This window comes from Vigna unguiculata, chromosome 11 (genome assembly GCF_004118075.2).
Source record: "Vigna unguiculata cultivar IT97K-499-35 chromosome 11, ASM411807v1, whole genome shotgun sequence".
Lineage (NCBI taxonomy): Eukaryota > Viridiplantae > Streptophyta > Magnoliopsida > Fabales > Fabaceae > Vigna > Vigna unguiculata.
In genome coordinates, this window is record NC_040289.1 from 39116819 (window position 1) to 39142307 (window position 25489).

The 25489-nt window shown below is 32.8% G+C and overlaps 3 protein-coding genes across 6 annotated transcripts; all 3 read left to right on the forward strand.

Moving 5' to 3' along the window:
• Positions 1-3000: 3000 nt before the first annotated feature.
• Positions 3001-7522, forward strand: LOC114168206 (50S ribosomal protein L15). 3 transcript variants are annotated; one of them, XM_028052944.1, is made up of 6 exons: positions 3001-3143; positions 3263-3316; positions 4024-4447; positions 6135-6218; positions 6314-6403; positions 6883-7522. In XM_028052944.1, the coding sequence occupies exons 3-6, from the start codon at positions 4046-4048 to the stop codon at positions 7147-7149; spliced, it is 843 nt and encodes a 280-aa protein (XP_027908745.1). In that variant the 5' UTR covers positions 3001-3143; positions 3263-3316; positions 4024-4045; the 3' UTR covers positions 7150-7522. The 3 variants fall into 3 exon arrangements, with proteins under 3 accessions (XP_027908745.1, XP_027908746.1, XP_027908747.1); XM_028052945.1 differs by having other exon boundaries at positions 3002-3143; positions 4030-4447; XM_028052946.1 differs by having other exon boundaries at positions 3003-3143; positions 4035-4447.
• A 1094-nt stretch (positions 7523-8616) lies between these two features.
• LOC114168666 lies at positions 8617-11772 on the forward strand. 2 transcript variants are annotated; one of them, XM_028053565.1, is made up of 4 exons: positions 8619-8754; positions 9184-9230; positions 9441-9556; positions 10472-11772. In XM_028053565.1, the coding sequence occupies exons 3-4, from the start codon at positions 9446-9448 to the stop codon at positions 10922-10924; spliced, it is 564 nt and encodes a 187-aa protein (XP_027909366.1). In that variant the 5' UTR covers positions 8619-8754; positions 9184-9230; positions 9441-9445; the 3' UTR covers positions 10925-11772. The 2 variants fall into 2 exon arrangements, with proteins under 2 accessions (XP_027909367.1, XP_027909366.1); XM_028053566.1 differs by lacking the exon at positions 9184-9230 and having other exon boundaries at positions 8617-8754.
• A 1027-nt stretch (positions 11773-12799) lies between these two features.
• LOC114169116 (alanine--tRNA ligase) lies at positions 12800-24109 on the forward strand. Its single transcript, XM_028054146.1, has 23 exons — positions 12800-13146; positions 13498-13736; positions 14350-14490; positions 14914-15060; positions 15211-15363; positions 16187-16316; positions 16628-16724; positions 18364-18484; positions 18673-18732; positions 19122-19172; positions 19270-19365; positions 19524-19625; positions 19896-20018; positions 20360-20491; positions 20682-20753; positions 20839-20914; positions 20990-21132; positions 21207-21315; positions 21398-21585; positions 22364-22453; positions 22564-22746; positions 22890-23066; positions 23763-24109. The coding sequence occupies exons 1-23, from the start codon at positions 12858-12860 to the stop codon at positions 23832-23834; spliced, it is 2991 nt and encodes a 996-aa protein (XP_027909947.1). The 5' UTR covers positions 12800-12857; the 3' UTR covers positions 23835-24109.
• Positions 24110-25489: the final 1380 nt, after the last annotated feature.

Below are 25489 nucleotides of genomic sequence, written 5' to 3' on the forward strand. Positions count from 1 at the left end.
CATATTCTTATAAGAACTAATTATATAACTTTATAGTGTAAAATTATAATATAAATTCACTGTCATGTTTTTATTTTGTTGGTTGATATCATGATTATATCATCAAGAAGAATACTTACACTTTTGTTAAGATAACAAAAACAATTATGACGACAACGTTGTCCACATAATCCTTGTTCTTATTTGAATCTAAATACGAATAAAAAAAATGTGTATTAGTTTTTGTTGTTTAACTTAATTATACGATCAAGGATGTTTTAAAAGTTAAACGTTTTGTATGGGTTGTTTGCATTATATCTTTGCAATATGATTTAGAAACGAAATATAGAATCATATTTTAATAAAGTCCAGACTCTTTATATTTATAAGTGTGTTTAACGTTTTCAAAAACCCAGTAGATGTTGATTTTTATTACATTACAAAAAATCAATATAGACATTGATAATAGAAACAACAAATATTTCATTTATCTATTTAAATGCTATAAATTTTAACTGTTTTGACTTATTTCATCCCTACAAATGGATATTCAACTCAATCTCAAAGTCATGAAAAACAGGATGTTAGAGTTGAGAAAAAAATGTGACTAAAGAATTTTTATTCTAGTTAAAAACAAAATTATATACCCATTTCATATTTGGCATGTGAATATGTAAAGTTTTTGCTTTTTTATACCAGTTTTAAAATTAGTATAAATATATAGGTTATAAGTAATGTTTTTTATTTTAATATCAGTTTTATTTGTACTTCTCACTAGAGATGGTAATATGGGTCTGGCCTATCGAGCCGATCCGCAGGTCCGTGAAAAAAATGCGGACGAGCTACGGTAGTGAGCTTGCAGGCCCGTAATGACCCAGTCTGTATAAGCCTGCGGTTCGTGCAGGCGGACCCGTAAGCCTACATTAAAAAAAAAATTGGATTTGTGTATATTAATTACTTTTTTTTATGGACTCTTGCATTAACGCTTTAAATTCTTGTATAATTGGAAAAGACAAGTATTATGTATTTTTTAATATGCTAAACTTTAAAGAATACATATGGTGTGTGTCATAGTATGAATATAAATATGATGAAAATGTTGAATTATCAATTTATCATCCAACTCCTCAAAGTCTTTACTTGATTTTGTGAACTTCTTAAAGTTTTCTAATTTTTAAACATTAAAAGTTTTATCATAAAAAAAAAAGTGGGTCAGCCTGTGATGTGCGGACAGGACCTAAACAGGCTGGACCAGTTCACATTGTCATTCCTACTTTCCACCGCATATAAAACTTGGATATAATTTTCCAAAACAACAAATATTTTAATCATAAGACATAATAATATTTCAATAATCTAGTATTTCATGAAATACAATCCTAACCTAATATTTAGGTCAGATATAATATAATATTTATATGTAATGTTTGTCTATCCTAACATAATGAATATACATTTAATATTTACACGAAAACTCATAAAATATCTAATATCATCTTTTACAAACACTCAACATATCCGAAACTCATGAACTTAATTCAAGACTTCTAACTCCATTAGATATACGTCATTAAAAATATACACAAAAAATTTGAATCAACAATTGATAAATACTCAATACATAAGTTAAAAATTACACATTTTTACCATATCTCATGGTTCAACAATTTTTACAAATATAATTTTATGTATGTACCTCATCACATAAAATCAACACTCATTACTTCTCGGTCGACAAAGTAATACAAGTTAAATTTATAAAATATTATAATTTGATAATTATATTTCAATAGTATAGAGATTAACTACTCACAAATTACTCAATGAAAAAGAGATTTGTATTTCTCATAATCTCAATTAAGTCTGGTTCACTATTTAAAAGTTTTATATGTTTTAGAAAAATAGTGTTTTTAAAATATATAAAATTTGTTTAAGTCTCGATCACTATTTAAAAGTTTTATATGTTTTAGAAAGATAGTGTTTTTAAAATATATAAAATTTGTTTATAGTTTAACTTTTTATAAATAAAATAATGGAGTGTTATCTTATCATTAAAATCACAGCCCGTCTTAAACTTTTGCACTAATTCAGCTATATTGTGTAGTTAGGTATGATAAAGTGGTGAAATATTAAGGAGTTGTCTATTTATTTAACAATTCAGTTATATAGTGTAATAAGGAGTGATAAAGTGGTGAAAGATTAAGGAATGGTCTATTTATTTATCAGAAGTTAGTGGATTAGGTTGGTGTTTTTGTCCTCTTAGTCTACTTAGACTCGTTTTAAAATATCAGTTTTTGATTATATAATTTTTAAAAATATATAATTATTTTTATTGGAATTTAACGATGAGTCTTTAATGTGGTGTACCAATGACCAAGTTAATGGAAAATATTAAATAATCTATACTTAAATTTATCCTTATAATTTAAATAAGTATGAAAAAATATATTTTTTGTAACGGTTGTATGAACCTATCTAATACAAAATATTATAGTTTTACTTGAATATTGTGCTTGCTGTGCACCTAAATTGCCCATTTTGTTTTTAAAATTTACATTTCTTATAAGCTATATAAATCAATTGTCTTTTTGAGTGTTAAAGTGAATTAAATCAATTCATATGAATTATGATAGTAAATTGAGTTCAAAATGAATTGGTTTAACTAAATGTACCTTATGATAAATAAAAAATTATCTCAAAACGGTGAATTAGATATATAATATTTCCAAATATAATAATAACATTTTTTAATTAAGTGAACTAAGTTAATTTTAGACTATAATAGAAGATTTTTTAAATTCTTTAATATAATTTGAGTTAAACTCAAGGTGAGTCTAATTAACTGATATCTACTTATTTTACATTTGTTTACTTACATATAAAACTATTATCTGTTCATATTCTTAATTTTGATAATTCTTTGTGAGGAATTTTATATGCTTTTAAGACCGTAATAAAATAAAGATATTTAGTTTTGGTGGATAATAAACATGTTAATAGACGAATAATAATAATAAAGAAAAAAGAGTTAAACATTCTAAGACGGACATAATAGCATATGAAGCAGAAACACAGAGGTTTGAGTTGTTGTGTGTGGTTTCAATTTGAGTCACATCTCTGTGTGCATTCTCATTGTTACCTCTCTCTTTTGATCTCTCTCCCAGGTACTCTATTTTTCTCTTTCTCGTTCTCTCTTTACAGCTGCTTGCTTTTTCAATTGTTACTCCTTTTTTGCCGTGCTGTGGTTTAGATTACTAATTTGTTCTTCGAATTTGTGGTTTAGGAACACGCCATTGAAGCTCATTCTAGCTTTTTTCAACGTTCCATACAGGGGCAGGTAAGAGGGTGATTGTTATTACTTTTTTCACTTTCCTGTTGTGATTATTAGCTTCAAAGAAGGTGTCTCGTTTTGGTTTTGATAGATTGGTTAAAGGCTCGGAGTGGTCTTAGGACTACTTAGTAACTAGGTTGGTTTAAGGGACAAATGGGTATTTTTCTTTTTGCGAGTTGTGGGACAAGATCGTGACTTTTTGTTTTGGTCACCAGCTGTTTGATAAAATGTTTGACTGTTACGTGCAATATGTTATTGCTTTGGTGCGAAGAAAATTTGTTGCCAATGCGAATTCCGGTTTGGTTGGTTTGTTTTTGTTGATAGTGTTTTTTTATTGTCCGGTAAAATGATTAGCTATGATCAGTGCTTATGTGGTATTTGGTTTATTGCCTAAGTTTGCGAGCTGTCCCCTTTTCCATTCTGTTTTCTGGTTTGTTTGATTTTGTGGGTGCATTCTCTTAGTTTGCAGTTTTTGTTTTATTTGTAAAGGCTATTGATTTGACCTTTGGTTGTAATATAAGGCCGGTTTCATGTTTTGGCATATGAATTTGGTATGTAGCATGAAATTTCGTTTCACTGGTAGCTTGGGTTTCATTTCATGGGATTTGGATTTATTCTCCAAGTGTGATTTCTAACATTGTATTTTGTGCTGTTTTGGTTCTCCTGAGGTTTGAAGCTGTTGCCATTGGAAATTAACACTTATTTTTTGTTAGTGAAAGAATAGAGTAGAAAAAAATGATCAGACGAAGGTTATCTGTTCTCTCAACGTCAATCATCAGAAGCTCAACTCATAGCAAACCCATACTCAGATGCCCATCTATCCAATTTCAACCCTTTCAACTCCCTCATTCTCCTAATGCTCATCGAAAAATTAGTTGTTATGAATTCCCAGATTTTCAAGGCTTTAGAGCGTACAGTCTTCTGAGCTTGAATGATTTGAGAGATAAGGTTCCCAGGAAGCAGCCAACAAGGAAGGGGCGTGGGATTGGGTCTGGAAAGGGTAAGACTGCTGGGAGGGGTCACAAGGGTCAGAGAGCTAGAAAAGGTATAAAATTGGGTTTTGAAGGAGGTCAGACCCCTCTTCGCAGAAGAGTACCCAAACGTGGGTTCAAGAACCCATTTAGCCTAACTTTTCAGGTATGTTTTAGTCTTTATACTTATCGTTTTACTTTTGTATAATGCAGAACATATGGAAAACCAAAATAATTCAACTCGGTAAAATTGATTCTTGGACCAAATGCACTTGGTCAAGTTGCTTTTGTTTCTCAAGATGCATTCTTCCCACTAAACTAGAACTTTAATATTGGATGAATAATGGAAAAAAATGAGAAAAAGACAGTTTTTGTATGTTGCCAATCTTGTTGTTATGGTGTTTAATGTTATTAAGTACAAATTGTGAAAAATGGCAGAAAGCCAATAGCCTGTCCTATCATTTAGTGGATAGCTTTGCGAGCTGATAGCAGAAGTCACATCACAGTTAGAATATATGATTTTTATCAAATATATATGTTAAAAAATTAAGTTATGCACAAGTAAAAATAAAACACAAAATGAGCATGATATTTAGTCAAAAGTTCAATAGGCTGACGACAACTTGTCAAAGATGACAAGAGGATGCAGGACTCATGCCACAACCACAACCAAAATAGCTGTTGCACCAGGGACAGAGTTGCAATCATGGATTTGAGAAATTCTGCTGTGCAATAGTGCTATAGTGGTCTTTCAGTAGATTGCATCTCAAGTAGTTGGAGCTACCAATGGACATGGGATATATAGCAGTAGTCATTCAGAGCACAATCCATAACATTTAGATGCAATTTTCAATTATCGCAATCACAAGGATGATCTAAGATCTCTGAGGCAGTTATCTTATTGAAAGATTAACTAAACCTCCGTGTGAGTTTGAGTGTAGGATCAATCTGTTGGGGACCAAAAACAGAAGGCCTAACACAATATTGCTTTCTATGTTACAAAATAGTGTGGCTAAAAGGAATATTATTTCTTCACAGTAGTCAAAGCAACAGGGTAAACCATATTACCCCCAAAAGGAGCATTCTCCTTTTCACTTTGAAAAAACCAGATTCACCAGTGTTAGAAAGCACAAGCTAAAGCCCCAAATTACAAGTGAGGACTTATTTATTTGGTTCTTACTCCAAAACCACATAAGTAACTAGCTGGTTACAGCTAATTACAAATTAGCCCCTTTTTTCCTTCTATAGTAGACCTGTAAAGGTTGCTCTCCTTTCGTCTATGTCCCTTCCCCCTTCCAAACACAATCTGTTGTCATCATTGTTCGTTTCTCTCTTTGTATTTTCTCCCACTTTAAAAAATGAATTATTAAGTGGGAAACATATCCTGACACTGTGAAGCTAAAATGATATGTTTAATGTTAATATCTCTGAATCTAATTTTATTTTCAAGATTCTGAAACCCCCTGTGGATATATCTGTCCGAGTGGCTAAGTTGGTTTCAATTGATCTGAACCTCTATTTTCCATGTGACATTTCCCAAGCATGATTTAACTAAAAGTATTGTGATCATTGACAGAAAATGTTTTCCAAAGTTTATATCTTTATTGTATTCAAGAGATTTTCCCTATATCTTAACTGTTTATACTTGAATATTGATGTTGATGTAGTAAGGCATTCTATACCTTGATTGTTGACATTGGATTTATGACCATTGAGTAGCTCAGTTTTATTCAAGTTTCTGTTTCTGTTTTTTTTTTTTTTTATTTGGTTCTTATTTTAATCTCAGAAACTCATAATCTATCAGCCATTTATATGTCTACATTGTTAAAATTTTTATGCATCTTTTTCTGCAGCCAATAGGTTTGGGTAAAATTGCAAAGTTTATTAATGCTGGGAAGATAGATTCTTCCGAATTGATTACAATGAAAACACTCAAGGTTTTATAACTGCTACCCCACCTTTTCAGTTCTTCTGGAATTGTTTTTGCTTCATGTGCTTCCTCTCATTCTTGTTGTCATTATTATTACCATAGGATGCAGGGGTACTTGGGAAGCAATCGAAAGATGGAGTGAGATTGATGGGGCGTGGTTCAGAGCAGATCAAGTGGCCAATTCATCTAGAGGTAGACTTTATACGAAGACCATACGTGTTTAGAGGATCATAATCACGCTTTTTGATTCTTAAGTTTTAACTTCAGAAATATATCTTTGTATCAGTTTTTAAACTTATCTTTATCTCATTTCTTAAATTTCAACATAGTCATAATCAATCGTTTTTCTTTCTTTTGTTAAATATTTTATGATTAGTTATATTGTGGCTTGAAATTCTTTTTTCATTAGCAACATAAACTAACTGGGCGCAGCAAGATTTTTACCTTTGTAATTGAAATGGTACAATGGGTGTAGGGTGTCTAACTTCACATTTCTAAACAAGACCAAGAATTTTGACATCTCGGCTATACTTGATATTTGTTACTTTTACCTTTTTTTTTCCTTTTACCTTCGTATAAACAAACAAAATGTTGTAGTTTGAGATTTATGTTATAATTGGAAATGTTAATATTTAAATACCATAGTATAATTTAACACAGCGATTTTACAGGTATCAAGGGTTACTGTTAGGGCTAAGGAAGCAGTTGAAGCAGCTGGTGGGTCTGTGAGAAGGGTGTATTACAATAAGTTGGGCTTGAGGGCACTGCTGAAGCCTGAGTGGTTTGAAAAGAAAGGAAGATTGTTGCCTAAAGCAGCTAGACCTCCTCCAAAGCAAAAGGATAAAGTTGATAGCATTGGTCGGTTGCCAGCACCAACAAAGCCAATTCCATTTTTAGTTGAAACAACCAAGGATCTTCCAGTTCAGCCATTTAGTTAAACTATTTTCAAAAAATTTTGTAATTCTCTATGGTGCAAGTCTGGCTCACAAGTTTTTCATGCAGTTCATGCAATTCAGAATTAGATAAATGAATTCCTTGGGGACAAAGGAAAGGGAAAATCTTGTTTATTATTTTTATTTGTTTTAAGGATTTGATCTTTGTCACTCAGTTGAAAAGAGCCTTAGGTTATTGTCTCTGTGCTGGGAATAGAATCTTAGCTTCTTCATTAAGGGTAATTTGCAAGAACACTCTTCACTGTTTACTTTTCTCTGGTTATGGATGGTGCTTGTTAAACTGACTTAGCTGAATTTTCATAAATGGACGATTGTTTCCATCCGAATTTATCAATATACAACGTTATTATTCACTGATTATACATGTAGATGAATATTAGTTGTTGTTTTTCTTTTCATTACACTAAGAGCTTGAATAAATATTCTTAAAGATTTTTAACTTGCACAATAACACTTCTGAGATGAAATCAACAGCTGTAGTAACTTATTCACAAAGGTTTGTTTTTTATGCTTTACCCTTGCTTGTGGCCACAGAATAGTTTCAGGTACATTACAATTTAGTAAATCTAGCTCCCGTTGAACCAAATACATGGATGATTAATGAAACACATTAAAATGATTAGTTTAATCCATCAACACATTAAATTCAAAATTGTATTTTTATACTAAAATAACTAATATATGCATAAAATTTATAACAATAACAATAAAAGTTCATATTTCAACTTTTAAGAAATTGTTATAATAAAATATCTCATATATAAAATATCAATTAAACTATTAAAATTTATGACAGTATAAATCCACAAACAACAAATGAATAGATAACACTAATTTTAGGTACAAGATTCTGTTAGCTTAATGACTAGGGTGATTTATTTGGGTATTGATTTATGTTGAATTTTTATAAAACTAAATTGGATTTACTTGATAAAGGTTTTTCAAGAGACTGTTTTTTTTTATAATAATAATTTGTTAAAAATTTATACGCATATTTAAATTATTTGTAACAATATATAATATTTTTTTTTATATATACATCTTATATTTTTATTTTACTTTTAATTATATTTTGAAATTTTAATATTTTAAAGTTAAAAACGAAGAATAGTGAAGATAAACATTCCTCCCACACAAGACTTCTTCACACTATAATTATACTGTTTTCCTTTTTATGTAAATATGAATTTTGAATTACTAAAAATGAAAAATAATTACAATATGATCAAAGATAGAAATTATTTAAATGATTTCTCGTATAGTAACATGTCTCTTTTAAAAAATGGTTGGTATATAAACTAGTATTTTTTTTTAATTATCATATTATTTGACATTAATATTTTTTTTTTCAATTTCTATAATATTTTATCGCATGAAAATTTGTGTCTATGACTCTCATATGTCTCTCATCTTAAATTAGTTTTAAGACCAAATTAATAAATAGGTATTTCTCTTAAAATATTTATGGAACAAATAAAAAAGAAGAGCTATTTTTGAACCCCGAAGACGTTGTTAGCAACCAGTAACATGTTCTTTGCTTCTCTTCTCGCTCCCAACAGAACTTCAAATTGTTTTCCCTTTGTTCACTGAGTAAGTTTCTTTTTGACGCGCTTCGTTTCGCTTGGTATCTTATTTGGTTCGGCTACTAAGTGTATGAAATATGATGGGGTCTGAGTAGCATTGTTTCTCATCTGCACACCAAGTGTTTGCTTATTTGTCTGAGTGGCTCGATCGAGAATATACGTTGTGATGGAATGTATACGTGTCTCTTGTTTGTGTGGGTTTGACATTCAATAGAATTTTGGGATGTTTGTGAGGTCATGGTTCCGTGTCTTCTTGTCTTGGGATGCTGAAACTGAGTAAGGAGTAGGGAGTTGGGATTTGTATTTTGTGGTTTGAATTATAGTATTGTCATGGTTATTTCTGCCCATGTTGTACTGTCAATTTTGCTGCTGGATGTGAGAAAATAAATTATTTTCATCTATTATGTTGTATTATGTCACTGGTTATGCATTTCAGGGATTTTAAGGCATATAATTCTCGTCGGCTTTGTTCCTGGAGTCTTGGTGCGTGGCTTTCTTTTTTTCCTCATTTACTCTGTAAAGCAACAACTTTTTGTGTATATTTTGTTCAACTGCTGCAAAGACTTCATTCTTATAAATTGTCCTTTTTATTTTTTTGGTGTAATATTGGATTGTTCTATGGTCTTATGATTGACCAAATTATTTTCCTGTCCAACTGGAGGAACTGATTAATGGAAAATACTGTTTTTAAAGGAAACATGTTGAAACAAGCAATTGGCATAACATGCAAAACCCGTGCTTATGCTTTTGAAGGAAACAGAGTTTTGCCTTGGGTATATGTGCCTTCGTGCTTTTTCCGCAGTGGACAGGTAAAGTCTCTTATATTACCTTTCAAAGTACAATTTAAATTATTTTTACTTTTTTCAATATTTTTCAGTAGAATTTCCTTTTTGTCTGTTTAATAAATTATAGAATTTGGTTGAATCTTGATTTAAGTTTCCGACTTTGGGAGCAACTTCATTGGTTTATAAAGAAGACTTTGTGTACAACATATGGGGGAAAACCATTCAAATATGTGTCAAAAACAAATGATAATGAACACTTCATTTTCATTTTGTTTCATGTAATATGGTGTGATGGGCATTACTGCCTTTAATTGAAATAATTCCTTTCATAGATAAATTAGATAAGATGCTAAGTTTCAAACAAAGTATGAAATCCTGAAGCTTATGAAGTTGTATAGGGTTAAATTGGCCTGTGATAATAAAATAATTTCTTTAGCTTTTGCATATAGTTAGGAATGAGCCTAAGTTTAATAGAAGAAATAAAGTTTGGAAGGTCTACTACAGGAGGAATAAAATTCAGTAGTTTAGGTTTGTGACAAACTATAACAGAGGATATTATTTTGTGATATTAAAGGGCCCTGGTTTTAATTGTAGTGCAACAGTTAAAGATTGTGAAGGGCATTGGTTGATAGTTGGAATGGAAAAGGTTTATGCTGTACAGCAGTTAGCTAGAGATTATTCAGCACTAGTGTGAATTCATTGCTCCCACATATATTTGTAGTGTATCAAATCAACTACCTGGTATTGTTTTACCGTTCATTATGTGGCTATGCCTTTCAATAGGACATGTAGCACTTTATGTGCGAAGTTACCATTCCAAGTAGCTGGTGTGGATTTTATCCAATTGAAAGATAAAGTTCAACAAGCCCAAAATGCCTATTTGAGGTGAATCATTTGTGTAGTATTAATACTCATTGTTAAGTCATTTCTTTTATACAGGTACATAAGGCACCTAGAAGTTTTTTTGGGGTAGAGGATTTCCTTGATGACGACAATAGTCGACCTTACACATACCAAAAAGGCAAGAAATCAAAGAATCCAAACAAGCACATATCTTTTAAACAAAGAACGATTGCGTACATGGAGCCGTTTACACTTGATGTGTTTATCTCAAAACGCTTTGTATCAGCTTCACTCACTCACAGGGTGACAAGCAAACAGGTTGCAGTTGCAGGTACCAACTCCAAGGACATAAAAGCTGTTCTTAGGTCTCGGTCAGACATACCAGCATGCATATCCATCGGTAAGATTTTATCTGAAAGAGCAAGAGAAGCTGATGTTTACACTGCTTCCTACACCCCAAGGGAAAGGGACAAGTTTGAGGGGAAAATCAGAGCTGTAGTTCAATCACTCATTGATAATGGGATTGATATCAAGGTTTACCTTGATTGAGTTGAGTAACTCAAGATTTTGTGGCTATCAGTTTGATATCAATTGGTGATTTCTGGTTTGGCTTTGTGGCTAGTTAGTTACCATATGCTGCTTTAATGGATAGGAAGATGGACAACCTAGAGAGGAAATCCATTCAGGCTCCTATTGGGCTGGAGGAAGAACTTTGATTCAATGTGATAGCTTGCAAAAGAGAGAGGCTGTTCAGGATAGGCTTTACTCAACACATTCTGCTGCTGATGCTTTGTCTGAAGACAATCAGATGCAACACTATCAGGATAGTTTGGAAGCTACCACTGTGCCAGTTTCATCCCGTTACTCTTTTTCTGGTCCTTCATATTCACTTCGCTAAATCAAACAATCTCTTCTGAAATCTCCTTTATAGTATGTTCCTTAAGATTACCATCTATTATGGTGAGTGACTCAATTTCATTAAAAAGAACTGTACGAATCCTACATACTTTCTCGGTTAGGCAACACTCTGAATTGGGGAAGCGCCATTTATTCACTGTGTTTGAGATTTGATGTGCAAAGTGCCATTCATAATCAATGACAATTTTCCTTGCAGACCCCAGTTGCTTTGCAACTTTCACAATTTGTGACTTATGACTAATTGGCATGTCATTTGCTGCTTTGGCAGACAGGGAGATAAGCAAGCAACATTTCAATTGATTTTTTAAAGTCAGGATGTTATGCTCTGCAAGCTTATAATTTTTTTAGGATCTGTTGACACCCTGTATGAATGTGGATACTCTGTATAATTTTCAGTGTTTATGTCCTAAAAAATGTATTATTTTGCCAATGTTTTCATGGCCAGAATGGTTAACAGGTGAACAAAGATAACGTTTTAATGTTTTTAGTCAGACCTCATGATTGCATCTTCAGAAGCACGTTTCTTTTTAATGTTTTAGGATGATATACCTTAATCAAATTTGATCACCTTTGAACTATGCTGAGCTTGGGGGTGTGGTGTGAATCATGAATCATACTGAACCCGCATTGGTATTTCATTATTTTTTCACTCGTAATCTTTTCTCTATTTCCTTTTACTTTATATCAAAAACCTTTAACTTTCACTTTATTGTTTACTTTCATTTTTCTATCATTTTGTCTTCTATCAAATAGGGCAAAGGAAGTTACATGTTGGAGTCTACTATATGCACCTCATCCACTGAAAACTTAAAGGCCTCACCCTCTATGTAAATATCTCAAAGGTTATTGATGGTATTATATGATTGCAGTTGCAGTAAAATATACAATAAAATAGAAGACGAGTACGTCCAAATTTGTAGTGAGAAAAGAATACGTTGCAACAGTGGGACATGTCTTTGTATATTCCAAATAATATATAATAAATGTTGTTTAATTCCTGACAAATATAAACTAATTTTTACTTATTCAAAAATATAAATAAATAATAATAAAATAAAATATCAGTCCTAAACAATTAACATATTTCTCAGAATTTATTCCATTTATCAAAAAGAATAAAAGAAATATAAATGTCATTTATATCCCAATAAAATATCATTTATTAGGATATAAATGTCATTTAATAAAAATATAAATATAATACATATCTATTTAATATTTATGTTACTTCTTACAATTTCTCCTATTTTAATTTTAAAGGTATGACTAGGGTTGATTATTCATATCTACGATATCATTAAACTAAATACTCGCTACACTTTTTCAGTGAGAGATAGTTAAACTCCAAAAATCTTCGCTAATCGGAGAATAAACAAATTATCGTCTCCAAAAACTCGGGCCTGCCGGCAAAAATGGGTCTGTAATGCGATTAGTTGACCAAATAAAATGGCCCAATAATAATTTCATAAAAGAAAAATAGTTATTACATAATATTTGGAGAGGTGGAATTGTTCGTTTGTTCCAACTCGCCTTAAAAAAAACCAAGACACTACTAGATGAGTGAATGAAAAGAGGATTTGGTGTAAGAGCTTTGTTCATTTCCTTTCGAAACTGTAACCCTCTTCCGCCGCCGCTACTACCACTGTCAGTCCCCTTTCGCGCCGCCAGATCTCTTCATTCTCCGTCGTCTTCCGTCGCAGCCATGCCCGGAGCTGGGACTCACGATGAGGAGTGGCCGGCGAAGCGCGTGAGGGACACTTTCATGGGTTTCTTCGAAGGCAAGAATCACGTCAACTGGAAGTCCAGCCCCGTCGTCCCCTTCAATGACCCCACTCTTCTCTTCGCCAACGCTGGTATGTTTCCCGATGAGTGATTATGTGTGTGGATTTTTTTCAAATTCTTCTTCAAGTCAACGTTTGCCATGCTATGTTTGGAATTGGAAATGGTCGTGGTGGCGGTAAGGGTTTTGACTTGAAATATGAAGTGATGCTGAATACGTTGTGATAATTTGTTAACATTAACATTTTTATGGTGAGAGAAGAGAGGGAAGAGGGAAATGGTAGGTGTTAAAGAGGTTTTTGTAGTGGAGAGTATTCATATTTGTTGATATATATATTGGTGATAATAGTAAGTTAATAACATTGCGTTATTTGATTTCCGGGAAAAATTTACGGTGTTAAGGTTTATTTGTGGTGTGATGATAGGTATGAACCAGTTCAAGCCAATTTTTTTGGGTACTGCGGATCCCAACACTGCCTTGAGTAAACTCTCTCGTGCTTGCAACACACAAAAGTGCATTCGAGCTGGTGGTAAACACAATGATCTTGATGATGTAGGGAAGGACACCTACCATCACACCTTCTTTGAGATGTTGGGAAATTGGTCCTTTGGGGATTACTTTAAAGCAGAAGCCATCAGCTGGGCGTGGGAGCTTCTAACCGAAGTATGTTTTATTGGTTGGAGTTCATATTTTGCATCTTGAATTATGATCCTCTTTGTTGTAAACATTGATATTGTTATGTTAGATCACTATGCCAAGTGCTTTGTCCATGAGAATGATATCTAATAACTAGCAGCTACCTAGTAATTAACTACAGCTACCCCACCTGTAAACATTTTGTTTGCTTAATTTGTGCGTTTCTTGTGGTGGTAAGTTGGTCTTCTGGTGTCCAGTTACACTTTCATTTAGCAATTTTTCCATCACTGTCAACAGCACTTCCAACTTCCACTCCATCAATTGCACCATGCCCACTATTAATGCATTGAGTACTTTTATTGTGACTTAAATATTATGCAGGATTTTGTTAGTGTTCAATTGTCAACTGCAATCTTGACATTGGCTATCACATTTAAGGGCCTCTACTACTTGCTAATTATGGATAACTTAATGATCACTTCCTATGAAAAAAATAAATTGGAATGCTTAACTTGCATCTATGGTATTGTGCTACATTTTTAAATTGCGAAGTCGGTGGTCATTTGACTTCTTGATTTATATAATCCATAACTTTTGCTCTTGTTAAGTTCAAATCATGAACTTCTGTTTTGTGCTTCAGGTTTACAAGTTACCTTCAGATCGCATGTATGCCACATATTTTGGTGGTGATGACAAGGCTGGTCTTGCCCCTGATATTGAGGCTAGAGATATATGGCTAAAGTTTTTGCCTCCTGGACGTGTGCTTCCTTTTGGATGTAAAGTATGCTTTCACCATGTCTTAAATTAAAATGTGAAACAAAATCATATTAATGTTGTAGTAAACAATATGGATTATTTTATACTAGTATTAGAGCAAAATACATGGATGGATGTTATTTCACGGACAACTTGTTACTCTATTTTTATCATGTGATGATAAATTATTTTTCGTACTTAATGGGTAACAGTGTGACTGCAGGTAGTTATTGGCGAGTAATAATTGAAATTATACTGTCAATTAAAAGATTATTTGGGTTTCTCAAATGAATGCTGGGACCATTTCACCTTTCCTCTAAGAAAACAACTAGAATGCAACTTTTTTTCATAAGAATCATATGGCATACAAAATTAAAATTTAGTATTGTACTGTAATTTCTGTCTGAACCAAGCCTGCATATCTTACTAAATCTGTATCTTTGGATAGGACAATTTCTGGGAAATGGGTGATACTGGTCCTTGTGGACCTTGCACTGAAATACATTTTGACAGAATTGGTAACCGTGATGCTGCATCATTGGTTAATAACGATGATCCTACTTGCATTGAGATATGGAATCTTGTCTTTATTCAGGTACTAAAATGATTTACAGAGACCAATAATTTTTCTCCTCTCATTTATGTACTTTGCTAAGTTAAGTTGGTACTAGAATCCATTTTAGCATGCAGTCTTATTCTGTCACCATGGATCTGTATGTATGTGACTATCTTTACCTGGTAACAGTTCAATAGGGAGGCTGATGGCTCTCTTAAGTCGCTTCCAGCAAAGCATGTCGATACAGGCCTGGGTTTTGAACGATTGACCTCTGTACTACAGAACAAAATGAGCAATTACGACACTGATGTCTTCTTGCCAATCTTTGATGTTATTCAGAAGGTATGTCGGTGAAGGCATTGGAGTTTATTATATTTCCCTTGTGTTTGATGGTAGTCAGCAGGTAATTCTGTAATGTAGTATCACTTATCACTTTTATAGCAGACTGTGTACACATGATATCAAGCGGAGAGAGCATTACCTAACCTATCTGAACTCATAGTTATCAGTTTGTATAAATAGGTTCTATTGGAACGTTTAAATATGTAATTAATGTAAGTCTATAAAAATTACCACGGAATTAAATGTTGATTGTCCGGCTGGTACCCATTGTCTATAGTGATTTTTTAAAGTTTTACTACCTTTGCCTACAATGGATGCAAACTTGTAATTCACTGTAAGTTGAATCACATTAAATTGTGTTTTTTTCTTCTTGTTTTCTGTTTGTGCACCTTGGACAGAACTAGGTCATTTAGATTAACCAACTTTATTCCTCAAGTTTCCTCGATATCTAATACCATTGGACAACTCCTTAATTTCAAATATCTATTTAAATAAATATCTTTTTTGACCTTAGATAACCAACATATGCAAAATGTTGATTTTACTTTCTATTTTTAAATACTTATGGTTCCTACAGAAATATATGTAGTTACGTATACGATTTTCCATGTGTCATGGCATGCATTTCCATGTGCTGTGTTAAAATCCTGTGAATGCTTTTATGAATTTGCATTTAAGATTTTGCATGTATTTTTTAAATTTCTATGTGAATGATCCCCTTGTTAATGTTTTTTTGTTTTCTTTTAGTAGTTGTATTTAATTTAATATTTGTGACTGGAAACTGTTTGATATGTAATTTTGCTTTTGTGTAACCCATTTACAGGCGACTGGTGCCAGACCATATTCTGGTAAAGTTGGAGCAGATGATGTAGATAAAGTTGACATGGCATACAGGGTTGTTGCAGATCACATCAGAACTCTTTCATTTGCCATTGCTGATGGGTCTCGTCCTGGTATGATATTATAGAATGGTATTTTCATTGACATTGCGAGTCACGAAATGGCAGCTTTAAGTCACGTCATTTTTTTTGTCTTTTCCCTCTCATAGCTGGAGGGAGGCCTGTTCTTCATTGACAGGTTTAAGTCTGTTGGTAGCTGCACTGCAAAAAATAAATTCCCTTAGCCAATCTATTTAGGTTTTTGACTTTTTGATTATTATATATCTGGAATACTAGCTGTAAAACTTTTAGTTTGTGTGGGCATCACGTAGATCCGTATTAAACTAAGGAATTTTAATATTTGACTGGTTTCCATATATTTTCAGGTAATGATGGTCGTGAGTATGTTCTGAGACGTATACTTCGTCGAGCTGTGCGGTATGGACGTGAAGTGCTAAAAGCTAAAGAGGGATTTTTCCATGGGTATGTATAATGGTTAACAATTTAATCTGTTGCCCGAATCTTGTTGTAAAGCTTTGTTGCCAGTTATGATGCATGGATATGTTACATGTATTGGATACAACGGATGTCTGAAAAGGCGATTCATCTCATGTTAATAAATATAGGATAAATTAAAATACGTTGAGAGTGTATATCTATGCATATATTTAATTCACAAAAACAACAAAATAAATGTTATGGTAATTTAAAAAACATATTAAGATTGAAAATTATTATTAAATATTATCCAAGTGTATATACAAATAGTGAGAGTGAGAGTTGCTTCTATCAACATTTGCTGTCACTTAAGTGGTACTCAAATATCAATCCTGAAAATGATTTCATGGAATAAATCACAAAAATTATATATTTTATGTATTTTAATGTTTGGAATATTATAAAAATAAAAATGAGTGTAGTAAAATATAAGACTAAAAGAAATTATGATTGTTATATACACACACAAATATCAGTGGAATGTGATATTTGAGACTATTTTAAGAAAAAGGGGTTAGAGTGTGGGAGCCTTGGGAAGTGTTGTCTTATTCTGCGTGTGCTAATAAGTTGCGGACCCTCACTGATAAAGCATTCTATCGGAATAAGGTTTAACCCAAAGGACAACGATAATTCATTAAACGGGATCATTAGTTTTACCAATAAGCTACAGTTCTAACTTCCAAGCACTCTGTCTATGTATATTAAGTACTTTATTATTTTTAATTTCTGAAATACCACAGAATACGTATCTAATTGTATCCTTGTTTGATATGTTCTTGACAAGGATACGCTAGCTTGATGAACATAATGTGCAACACAGGTTGCCAGATTTTGCGTCCTGGTACCATAAGTATAATAAAACATATTTATGTGTGTTTGAGTAGTTATGCTAGGATCCAATTGCAAGGTCATGGACTTGATTGAGTCCCACATTGGAAGTATGAGATTCTAGTGTGGGTTTTACTGGGCCTTAGATTCTTCTACTACAACAGCTAGCTTTTGTGTTGCCATTGTACTGTTGGCCTGAGACTACTCAAAGTGCCAGTGCATAGAAAGACTACTGTGGAGCATGGTGAGATGCTCAGTTTCTATTGCAATGTATAGGACTGGAGTGAGTGAGTTTATTGGGCTTTGGTCCAGCAACTGCATCAACTAGTTTTTGTGGTGTGCTTCTCCCTAGGTTCTTATCAAGTTAGGTTGGCTAATAATTCAGCTGTACTGCATGTTTAACCTTCAGCAACATCCTGACAGGTCGTCATAACTGCTGGCTCTTGGTTTTTCCGTGACACAGTGGTGAGAGTCTGTTAGTGTTGGGAATGTATTAATTATGTGTATGTGTAAACTTTCTACTTGTAAATTGATTTTTTTGTAATCAATTTAGTTTGTAGTAAACTCATATATTCTCTCTTAGTTCTGTTCTCTACTGTGTTTTTCTTTCATTTTCGATGACATTCTTTCTTAAATGAATTCTTTCACCTGTTTATTTATTTATTTTTTTTCAAATTTTGTACATTTCTTTACGGAATTGTTGCTGAGTTCATTCTCCAATGATTCCGTGTTTGTATAAATATGTGTACATACATTCTATTTGTAATGTTCTGTCCTCATTTTTACTGATTCCCAGGCTTGTAAGTGTGGTGGTGAATTTGATGGGTGATGTTTTCCCTGAGCTAAAACAACAGGAAACACACATTCGGAATGTAATTGAAGAGGAGGAGGAAAGCTTTGGAAGAACCTTAATTAAGGTGACCATAGGCATATGCTCCTGTATATTTATGGGTTTTCATTAGTCAATCTTAATGACAGCCATTTCTCAAATTAGTTTTGATTCTTGTGTACTTTATTCATTGCTTTAGATGGTTTTTGCCATTTTCTTTTTCATGTTATACATTTAAAGATTATAAGAAAACCCGACTGTTTTTCCTTTTCCCAGGGTATTGAGAAATTTGAGACAGCTGTTCAACATGTTCAAGGAAAGACACTGAGTGGGGAGGCAAGTAGAACCTGTTATTTTCAGTTACCTTGTAGTCATATGTATTTGCAAGTATATGCCGTCTATTTAAAATTCAAGCAAACAAATATGTTTGTGAAATTTCACTTAGCTCAGATTTTTTTTTGTTGTGTCATTTTTTATCTGTCTTTGGGGAAGTGATTTAAATGAAATTCTTTTCATTTCAACTTTAAAATTCTGTTGTTTTTATCCATAACCATTAATTCCTTTAATTTTATCATAATGATTTGTTGATTGTGTTATAATCACATTTGCAATAATGCACAAATACACCAGTGTTGAACTGTTGATTTTATTATTCAATATGTCATTCCATGTTGTTTTCAATAGACCTATGGGATATTTCTCATGCAGTTGTCTCTTGATTATAGGAAGCATTTGTCTTGTGGGATACATATGGATTCCCATTAGATCTCACTCAGGTAGGTGGATTGGTTCACTTTAATGCTGTATGGAACTGTGAGTCTATGCTATGCCTTTGTTTTTTTTTTTTTTCCTAACATTTTCCTGTTGTATCAGCTGATGGCTGAAGAAAAGGGATTAGTTGTTGATGTTAAAGGTTTTGATAAGGCAATGGAGGCTGCAAGAGAGAGATCCAGAAGTGCTCAAACAAAGGTATTTTAATTGCTTGAATGCTTCTTTTCTGTGCATAAGTTTCTTATTTGTTAAACACCTGATATATTTAAAGGTTAAATAAACTAATCCTTGACTGATATTAACACTCATTTTTTCTTTTTTCTGCTTCTCCCACAACTTTCTTTTGTCATTGTCAGCAAGCTGGTGGGGCCATTGTCATGGATGCTGATGCTACCTCCGCATTGCACAAAAGGGGCATATCCCCAACAGATGATAGCTTCAAATATGCTTGGTTCAAGGTAGTTTTGTTACGAATAGCTATTGAACAGAGGAGTTTCTACTATTGGTTCTCTTGCCCCCAACCTTTCTTCTTTGATTAAACTTGATATTTTGATGGCTTGCATATTTTCAACTTACTAACTGGAAGGAGACATAATGAAGCAGACATTATATTTTGGTTATTGGTTGAGCTGTTGTATTAAACTTTTCAAGTCTGTTTATAGACTTGATATTCTACTGAACTTCTATTCCTTCCATTGATTTCTGTTCCTCACCATTTCTTATCATAGGACCATGAGAGTGTGGTACAAGCAATATATACTGGTTCTGAGTTTGTTGATACCATTAATGCTGGTCATGATGTTGGTTTAGTTCTGGAATCTACAAGCTTCTATGCTGAGCAAGGTGGTCAGGTATGAGGCCTTTTAAATAAATTATATGTTATATTTTCAATATAGTTTTGTTTGTTTGCTTGAGCATATTAAGTAGCAAAACTAGAAGAGAATAATGGTGAAATAATACTCGGCGTTTTAACATTAATGCCTTTGACATATGAAACAGTAAAATAAAAATGGTCTGAGTTATAATGTGCAGAACATGATATTTTGATGTATTTTGCTAATGGGAAATATAAGGCAAATATGCCTGGAATTAGCCAACTTGCATGAAAACAGGGACTGAAAATAAAAGATTCTACCTGTTGAATTTGTTAGTTCGATGCAAGTGATGCACTCTCCTTTTTTTACGGATGCAGATTTTTGATACTGGATCACTTGAGGGTACACTTGGTTCATTTCAAGTGCATAACACTCAAGTTTACGGAGGCTTTGTTCTTCACATTGGTAATGGGACCGGTGTCTCTGTTGGTGACAGAGTAGCATGCAAGGTCTATATATATATTTTTAATTTTTTTTTTCTCTGTACTTCTTACTTTTATTATTAGTCCTTGACTCCAATTTCTCCATTATTTGTTCACTTTCCGGGACTTCAAATACCTCCAATTTGTTTTGGTTATCTATCAGTACTTTTCTTCTATGTATTCCTCATTTATTTTGTATATTTCATAACTTTTGTAGGTTGACTATGGAAGACGTGCCCTCATAGCCCCTAACCATACCTGCACGCACATATTAAACTTTGCTCTTAGGGTATGATGATAATGCCACTGAATGAAGACGTGCCATTCCCCTTACTGATCTGTGTGCTTGCTGAAATTTCCTATGTTGAATGCAGGAAGTACTTGGCAATCACGTTGACCAGAAAGGATCCATTGTTCTACCTGAAAAATTGAGATTCGACTTTTCTCATGGTAAAGTTTGTTCAATTGGACTGCTAGAATATTGCTAGTGTAAATAGTTGTTGTTTACTAAGCTTTAATGATCAGGCAAGCCTGTTGATGCCGACAATTTAAGGAAAATCGAGGCAATTGTTAATGAGCAAATTAAAGCTGAATTGGATGTTAGTGCAAAGGAGGCAACTCTTGCTGAAGCCAAGCGTATCAATGGTTTACGAGCTGTTTTCGGTGAAGTAAGTAATGTCATTTCACAGTTTTTGGTTATCGTATCCTGGATCATGTTCCTCAATATTCTGCCTTGGTGTAGGTCTATCCCGATCCTGTTAGAGTTGTGTCAATTGGACAAAAAGTTGAGGATCTTCTTGCTGACCCTGCGAATGATAAATGGTTATCTATTTCATCAGAATTATGTGGAGGTGAATATTATAGCTAATGTTTCCTTTGAAGGTCTTTTTTTCTTTATTATTCGAGGCTCTTCATTTTTAGTTGATGATCTAGGCACCCATATTTCAAACACACGAGAGGCAAAAGCTTTTGCACTTTTATCTGAGGAGGGCATTGCAAAAGGCATACGCAGAATAACAGCTGTCACAACTGATCGTGCTCATGATGCAATGAAAGTGGCAGATGAGTTGGAGCAGCAAGTAGATGACGCAGCTAAGTTAGATGGAAGTTTGTTGGAAGAGGTTGGTATTTGGGTTTCTGTTCATATAAGATTTTCTGGAAAATCAGGCTTGTACTTTTTTCCTTTCTATTCTAGTTAGTTGGCCAATTCAACAGGTCAAAATGCTTGGCTCCATAACATCTAATGACTTATTATGAGAAAACAGAACTAGCATACAACTAGCTGAACCAGCTGCCAAATTGGGCATTGGAATTGCTTGTTTTAAGGACAGTTATCAAACTAGATGTTGGGCTTATAAAATTTCCTAGTTTTGAACCCAATATCAAGGCCTAATGGAACTTATTCAGTATACTGGAAAGTTAGAAATACTTGAGACCGTTAACATGAAGTCTTGATTGAATTACTAAACTAATAGAAAAACTGATAAATACATTTATTATGCATTGAAAGTTCCTTTCTTTTTAGCTTTGAAGGAAGATGGGAGTTTATCTGCTACAATGGTATGGATATACTACTAGACTGGGATTTAATGTATTCTAATAAGTTTTTGCTTTATTTTTCTCTCCTTTTGGGCAGCTAGAATATGTAGTTGTATACTGATATGTCTGTCTTGATCCACCGTCATGCACTTAGTATTATCTGAATATATAAACACCATAGTTGGGAGCCTAACAGCTGAAGTTAGTGCATGCCCTCTTTCACATGATTGTCTCTTGATCTCCTTTTCTTTTTCTTCATTATCAACAATGATTTTCCTAGCAGATAGATTATAGATATGGAGCATACTTATCTTTCCCTTCCAGAATTGTATTCACTTGATTTTCTTTTTCCTTTAACAGAAAGTTTCATCATTGAAAAGCAATGTCGAAACTATATCAATTCCTGCTGCCAAGAAAGCTGACATCAAGGCCAAGATAGCCCGACTACAGGTATTTTATATGTGTGGAATGTATTTGCAGGCATTTTTGTTTTTATTTCTTGTCCTTCAATTTGCTCATGCATTTAGTCATACATTGTACTAATATCATATTTCTTGTAGGATCAAGTGAGAAAAGCACAGAAGCAGATTGCTGAGGAAAACAAGCGTAAAGCTGTAATTATTACAGCTGAGCAAGCTGAGCTTGCAGCTTCTAAGGGGAAAACTTTTTGCATATCTCGTGTTGATGTTGGTCTGGATGTAGCTGCTGTTCGTGAGGCTGTTACAAAAGCCATGGACAAGAAGGTAATTGCTGATTTTAATTCTGGCGCCAATTTAGTAGTTGTCATCATATGGATGAATATGCTTTGTGAGATGTCATATTCCTGTTATTTAAGTTTTCTGTTAAAATCAGACACTAACTTTTAATGATGCTGGATGTTAAACAGGGCATATCTGTGATGGTTTTTAGCACGGATGCATCTACAAACAAGGCTGTAATTTGTGCTGGGGTGCCAGAGAAAGGAGATAAAGGTAAGTTGGATGTGGCAGAGTGGCTGAGTAATGCGTTGGGGCCTTTAAAAGGGAGATGTGGTAAAGGAAAAGGTGGTCTTGCAACGGGTCAGGTTAGTTATTGACTCATTACTTTAATCTCTGCACATAAGTAACTACTATTTAATCTCCAGGGTCTAGGATAATGCTCGAGATGCCATGGGTTTTAATCGTTTATTGTTTAATTACGACCAGTGTGGTCATGAAATTATTTTTATTAGTTATATCAAACTTATTTCAATAATCCGAAGAGCAATTGAAATTTGTTAGTTTACAAAGTAGGTTCAGAAACGTTGTTTTAATTGAAAGCTTGATCATGTACCGTGTACGCAAATTTGAATTGCTTTAATATTATTCTTAATTGGTCCAGTTTTTTTTGGAATTGATTTGATGTAATCTTAGTTATAGTTTTGTTGGGATTGATTACTCTTTTCTAAAACTTATTTAGAGAAGAGGGGTAGAAAAAAATAATGGAACTTTTTGTAGGATTTGATTTGAACTTAAACGCTGGCCAAAATAAAACTAGTTTTTGAAAATTCAAGTGCCAGCCTCACTATTTTCAAACTAGGCTTATCGTTACGGAGCTACCTGACTTATTTATGGAGACATCTCATAATTTTATATAGTTTGAAATTCTTTTGTCCAAATAGAGTTCGGTCACTTTGAATTTTTCACAATTGAAGAAAAATGTTCATTAATTGGGAGAATTTCTGGCACGCATTGTGCATTCTATTTGGTATTGTACTGATGTGTACGCTTATCTTTTTCAGGGTACAGATGCAGCACATGTTAACGAGGCTATGGATCTTGCAGAAAAATTTGCATCAATGAAATTGAGTTAATGTTGTACTGCAGTTTATCTTTCGTGTGGTGTTAGCATGATTCAGTGGATCTTTAGTTTGGTATTAGTTATACAGAAGGGAAGGGCACTTGAAGTAATTATCCGATCCAGATGAGTTGAACAAATTTCTAGTTGAGTGCCTGAATATTCTTTTGATACGAACATTAGTTTTGGTTTTTATAGACCACTAATTGTTCCACAATACAGTAGCAATTGCTCTGATAGATTATCAAGACATTATGAAGTTCTAAAATGTGATAATTTTCATAGCATTTATTTGTTTTTTGATTATTTGTGTACCTGTAAATTTTGATGATGTCCGCATTTCGTTTCACATAAACGGTCTAATACATGTCTAATGGGAGATTTAAGGTCCACCGAGAGATTTTAGTTTCAGTTTTTAGAGGAATATAAGGTAAATAGTCATTTTTCGAAGTAGCATATGAAAGCTTCCACAAAGAAAAGAGGTGAAAAAAAAAATAAAAACAGTGGTTTTTGTTTGGTGATAATATTTTACCATAGATATTTGACGCCCAGATATGTAATATATTGTGATCAGAGAGAAGTTTTTGTGGTTTAGGAGTTTTTCTTTGGGGCCATAAATACTCGATCACTGATAGATGGACATCATAAATTTCTTTTATTTTTTTCCTTTCTCTTACTTTTTTGTCTTCGCTGATATCACTTCACACACTGCATTGTCTCCTTTCAATTAGGGTTTCTCCATTGCCCAATCTTGAAAAAGAATACCTCATTAGAAGGTGCACCTTGTTTTATTATTATTGTTTTTTTCTCTTCAAAACTTGTCACATATTCTGCGACATATAGAATATAATGTAACACATCACTATATATATATATATATATATATATATATATATATATATATATATATATATATATATATATATATATATATATAACAATAAATAAAGAGATATATTTTGTATCTACATTTCCTTATTCCAGTTTTACCTTTAATTATTATTTTAAAAACTAATTATTTTATAAATAGTTTATCTTTCATTATTATTCTAAAAATCTCTTTTATCTTAATAATTATTTTAAAAACGTATTCTTTTGTGTACCTGTTTATTTGTTTTTTAACTTTACACTTAACAAATATTTAAAAAAATTAATTATATACTTTTCATAAATCTTAACTCCAAATTTTATGAAAATTAAAAAATGCAAATAATAAATAAAGAGGATATTTTTTCTATTTTTTAATTTTATCCTAAACTATTATTTTAAAAATGATTTATTTATAAATAATTTACTTTTGATCGTTAGTTTAAAAATATCTTTTGTCTTCAACCGTTGTTTTAAATACTTCTCTTATGTACATATTTTATTTTTTAATTTTATATTTAACAACTATTTTAAAAATTTATTATATATTCTTTATTGACCTGAACCGAAACGGACCGAATCAAACCAAACCGAATTAAATCGGATCGGATCAACCTAGACCGGAATGAACCGAATCGAACCAAATTGAACCGAACCAAACAAAATTGAACTCAACCCAACTCAATCCAACCCAACTTAATCGAACCCAACTGAACTAAACTTCAATTGTGTTGAATTTTAAAACACCTTGAAAAAAAATTAGGAAAAATTTTACACTTTCATAATTAATTAATATAGAGTAAA

Excerpts from the sequence above, each read along its gene's own strand:
- LOC114168206 (XM_028052944.1), top strand. The coding sequence starts at position 4,046 with ATGATCAGACGAAGGTTATCTGTTCTCTCAACGTCAATCATCAGAAGC. Across the intron at positions 6,219-6,313 it reads TTACAATGAAAACACTCAAG|GATGCAGGGGTACTTGGGAA; the intron begins GTTTTATAACTG and ends TTATTACCATAG. Across the intron at positions 6,404-6,882 it reads AGTGGCCAATTCATCTAGAG|GTATCAAGGGTTACTGTTAG; the intron begins GTAGACTTTATA and ends GCGATTTTACAG.
- LOC114168666 (XM_028053566.1), top strand. The coding sequence starts at position 9,446 with ATGTTGAAACAAGCAATTGGCATAACATGCAAAACCCGTGCTTATGCT. Across the intron at positions 9,557-10,471 it reads GCTTTTTCCGCAGTGGACAG|GTACATAAGGCACCTAGAAG; the intron begins GTAAAGTCTCTT and ends TCTTTTATACAG.
- LOC114169116 (XM_028054146.1), top strand. The coding sequence starts at position 12,858 with ATGAAAAGAGGATTTGGTGTAAGAGCTTTGTTCATTTCCTTTCGAAAC. Across the intron at positions 13,147-13,497 it reads TCTTCTCTTCGCCAACGCTG|GTATGAACCAGTTCAAGCCA; the intron begins GTATGTTTCCCG and ends GTGTGATGATAG. Across the intron at positions 20,915-20,989 it reads GAGATTCGACTTTTCTCATG|GCAAGCCTGTTGATGCCGAC; the intron begins GTAAAGTTTGTT and ends TTTAATGATCAG.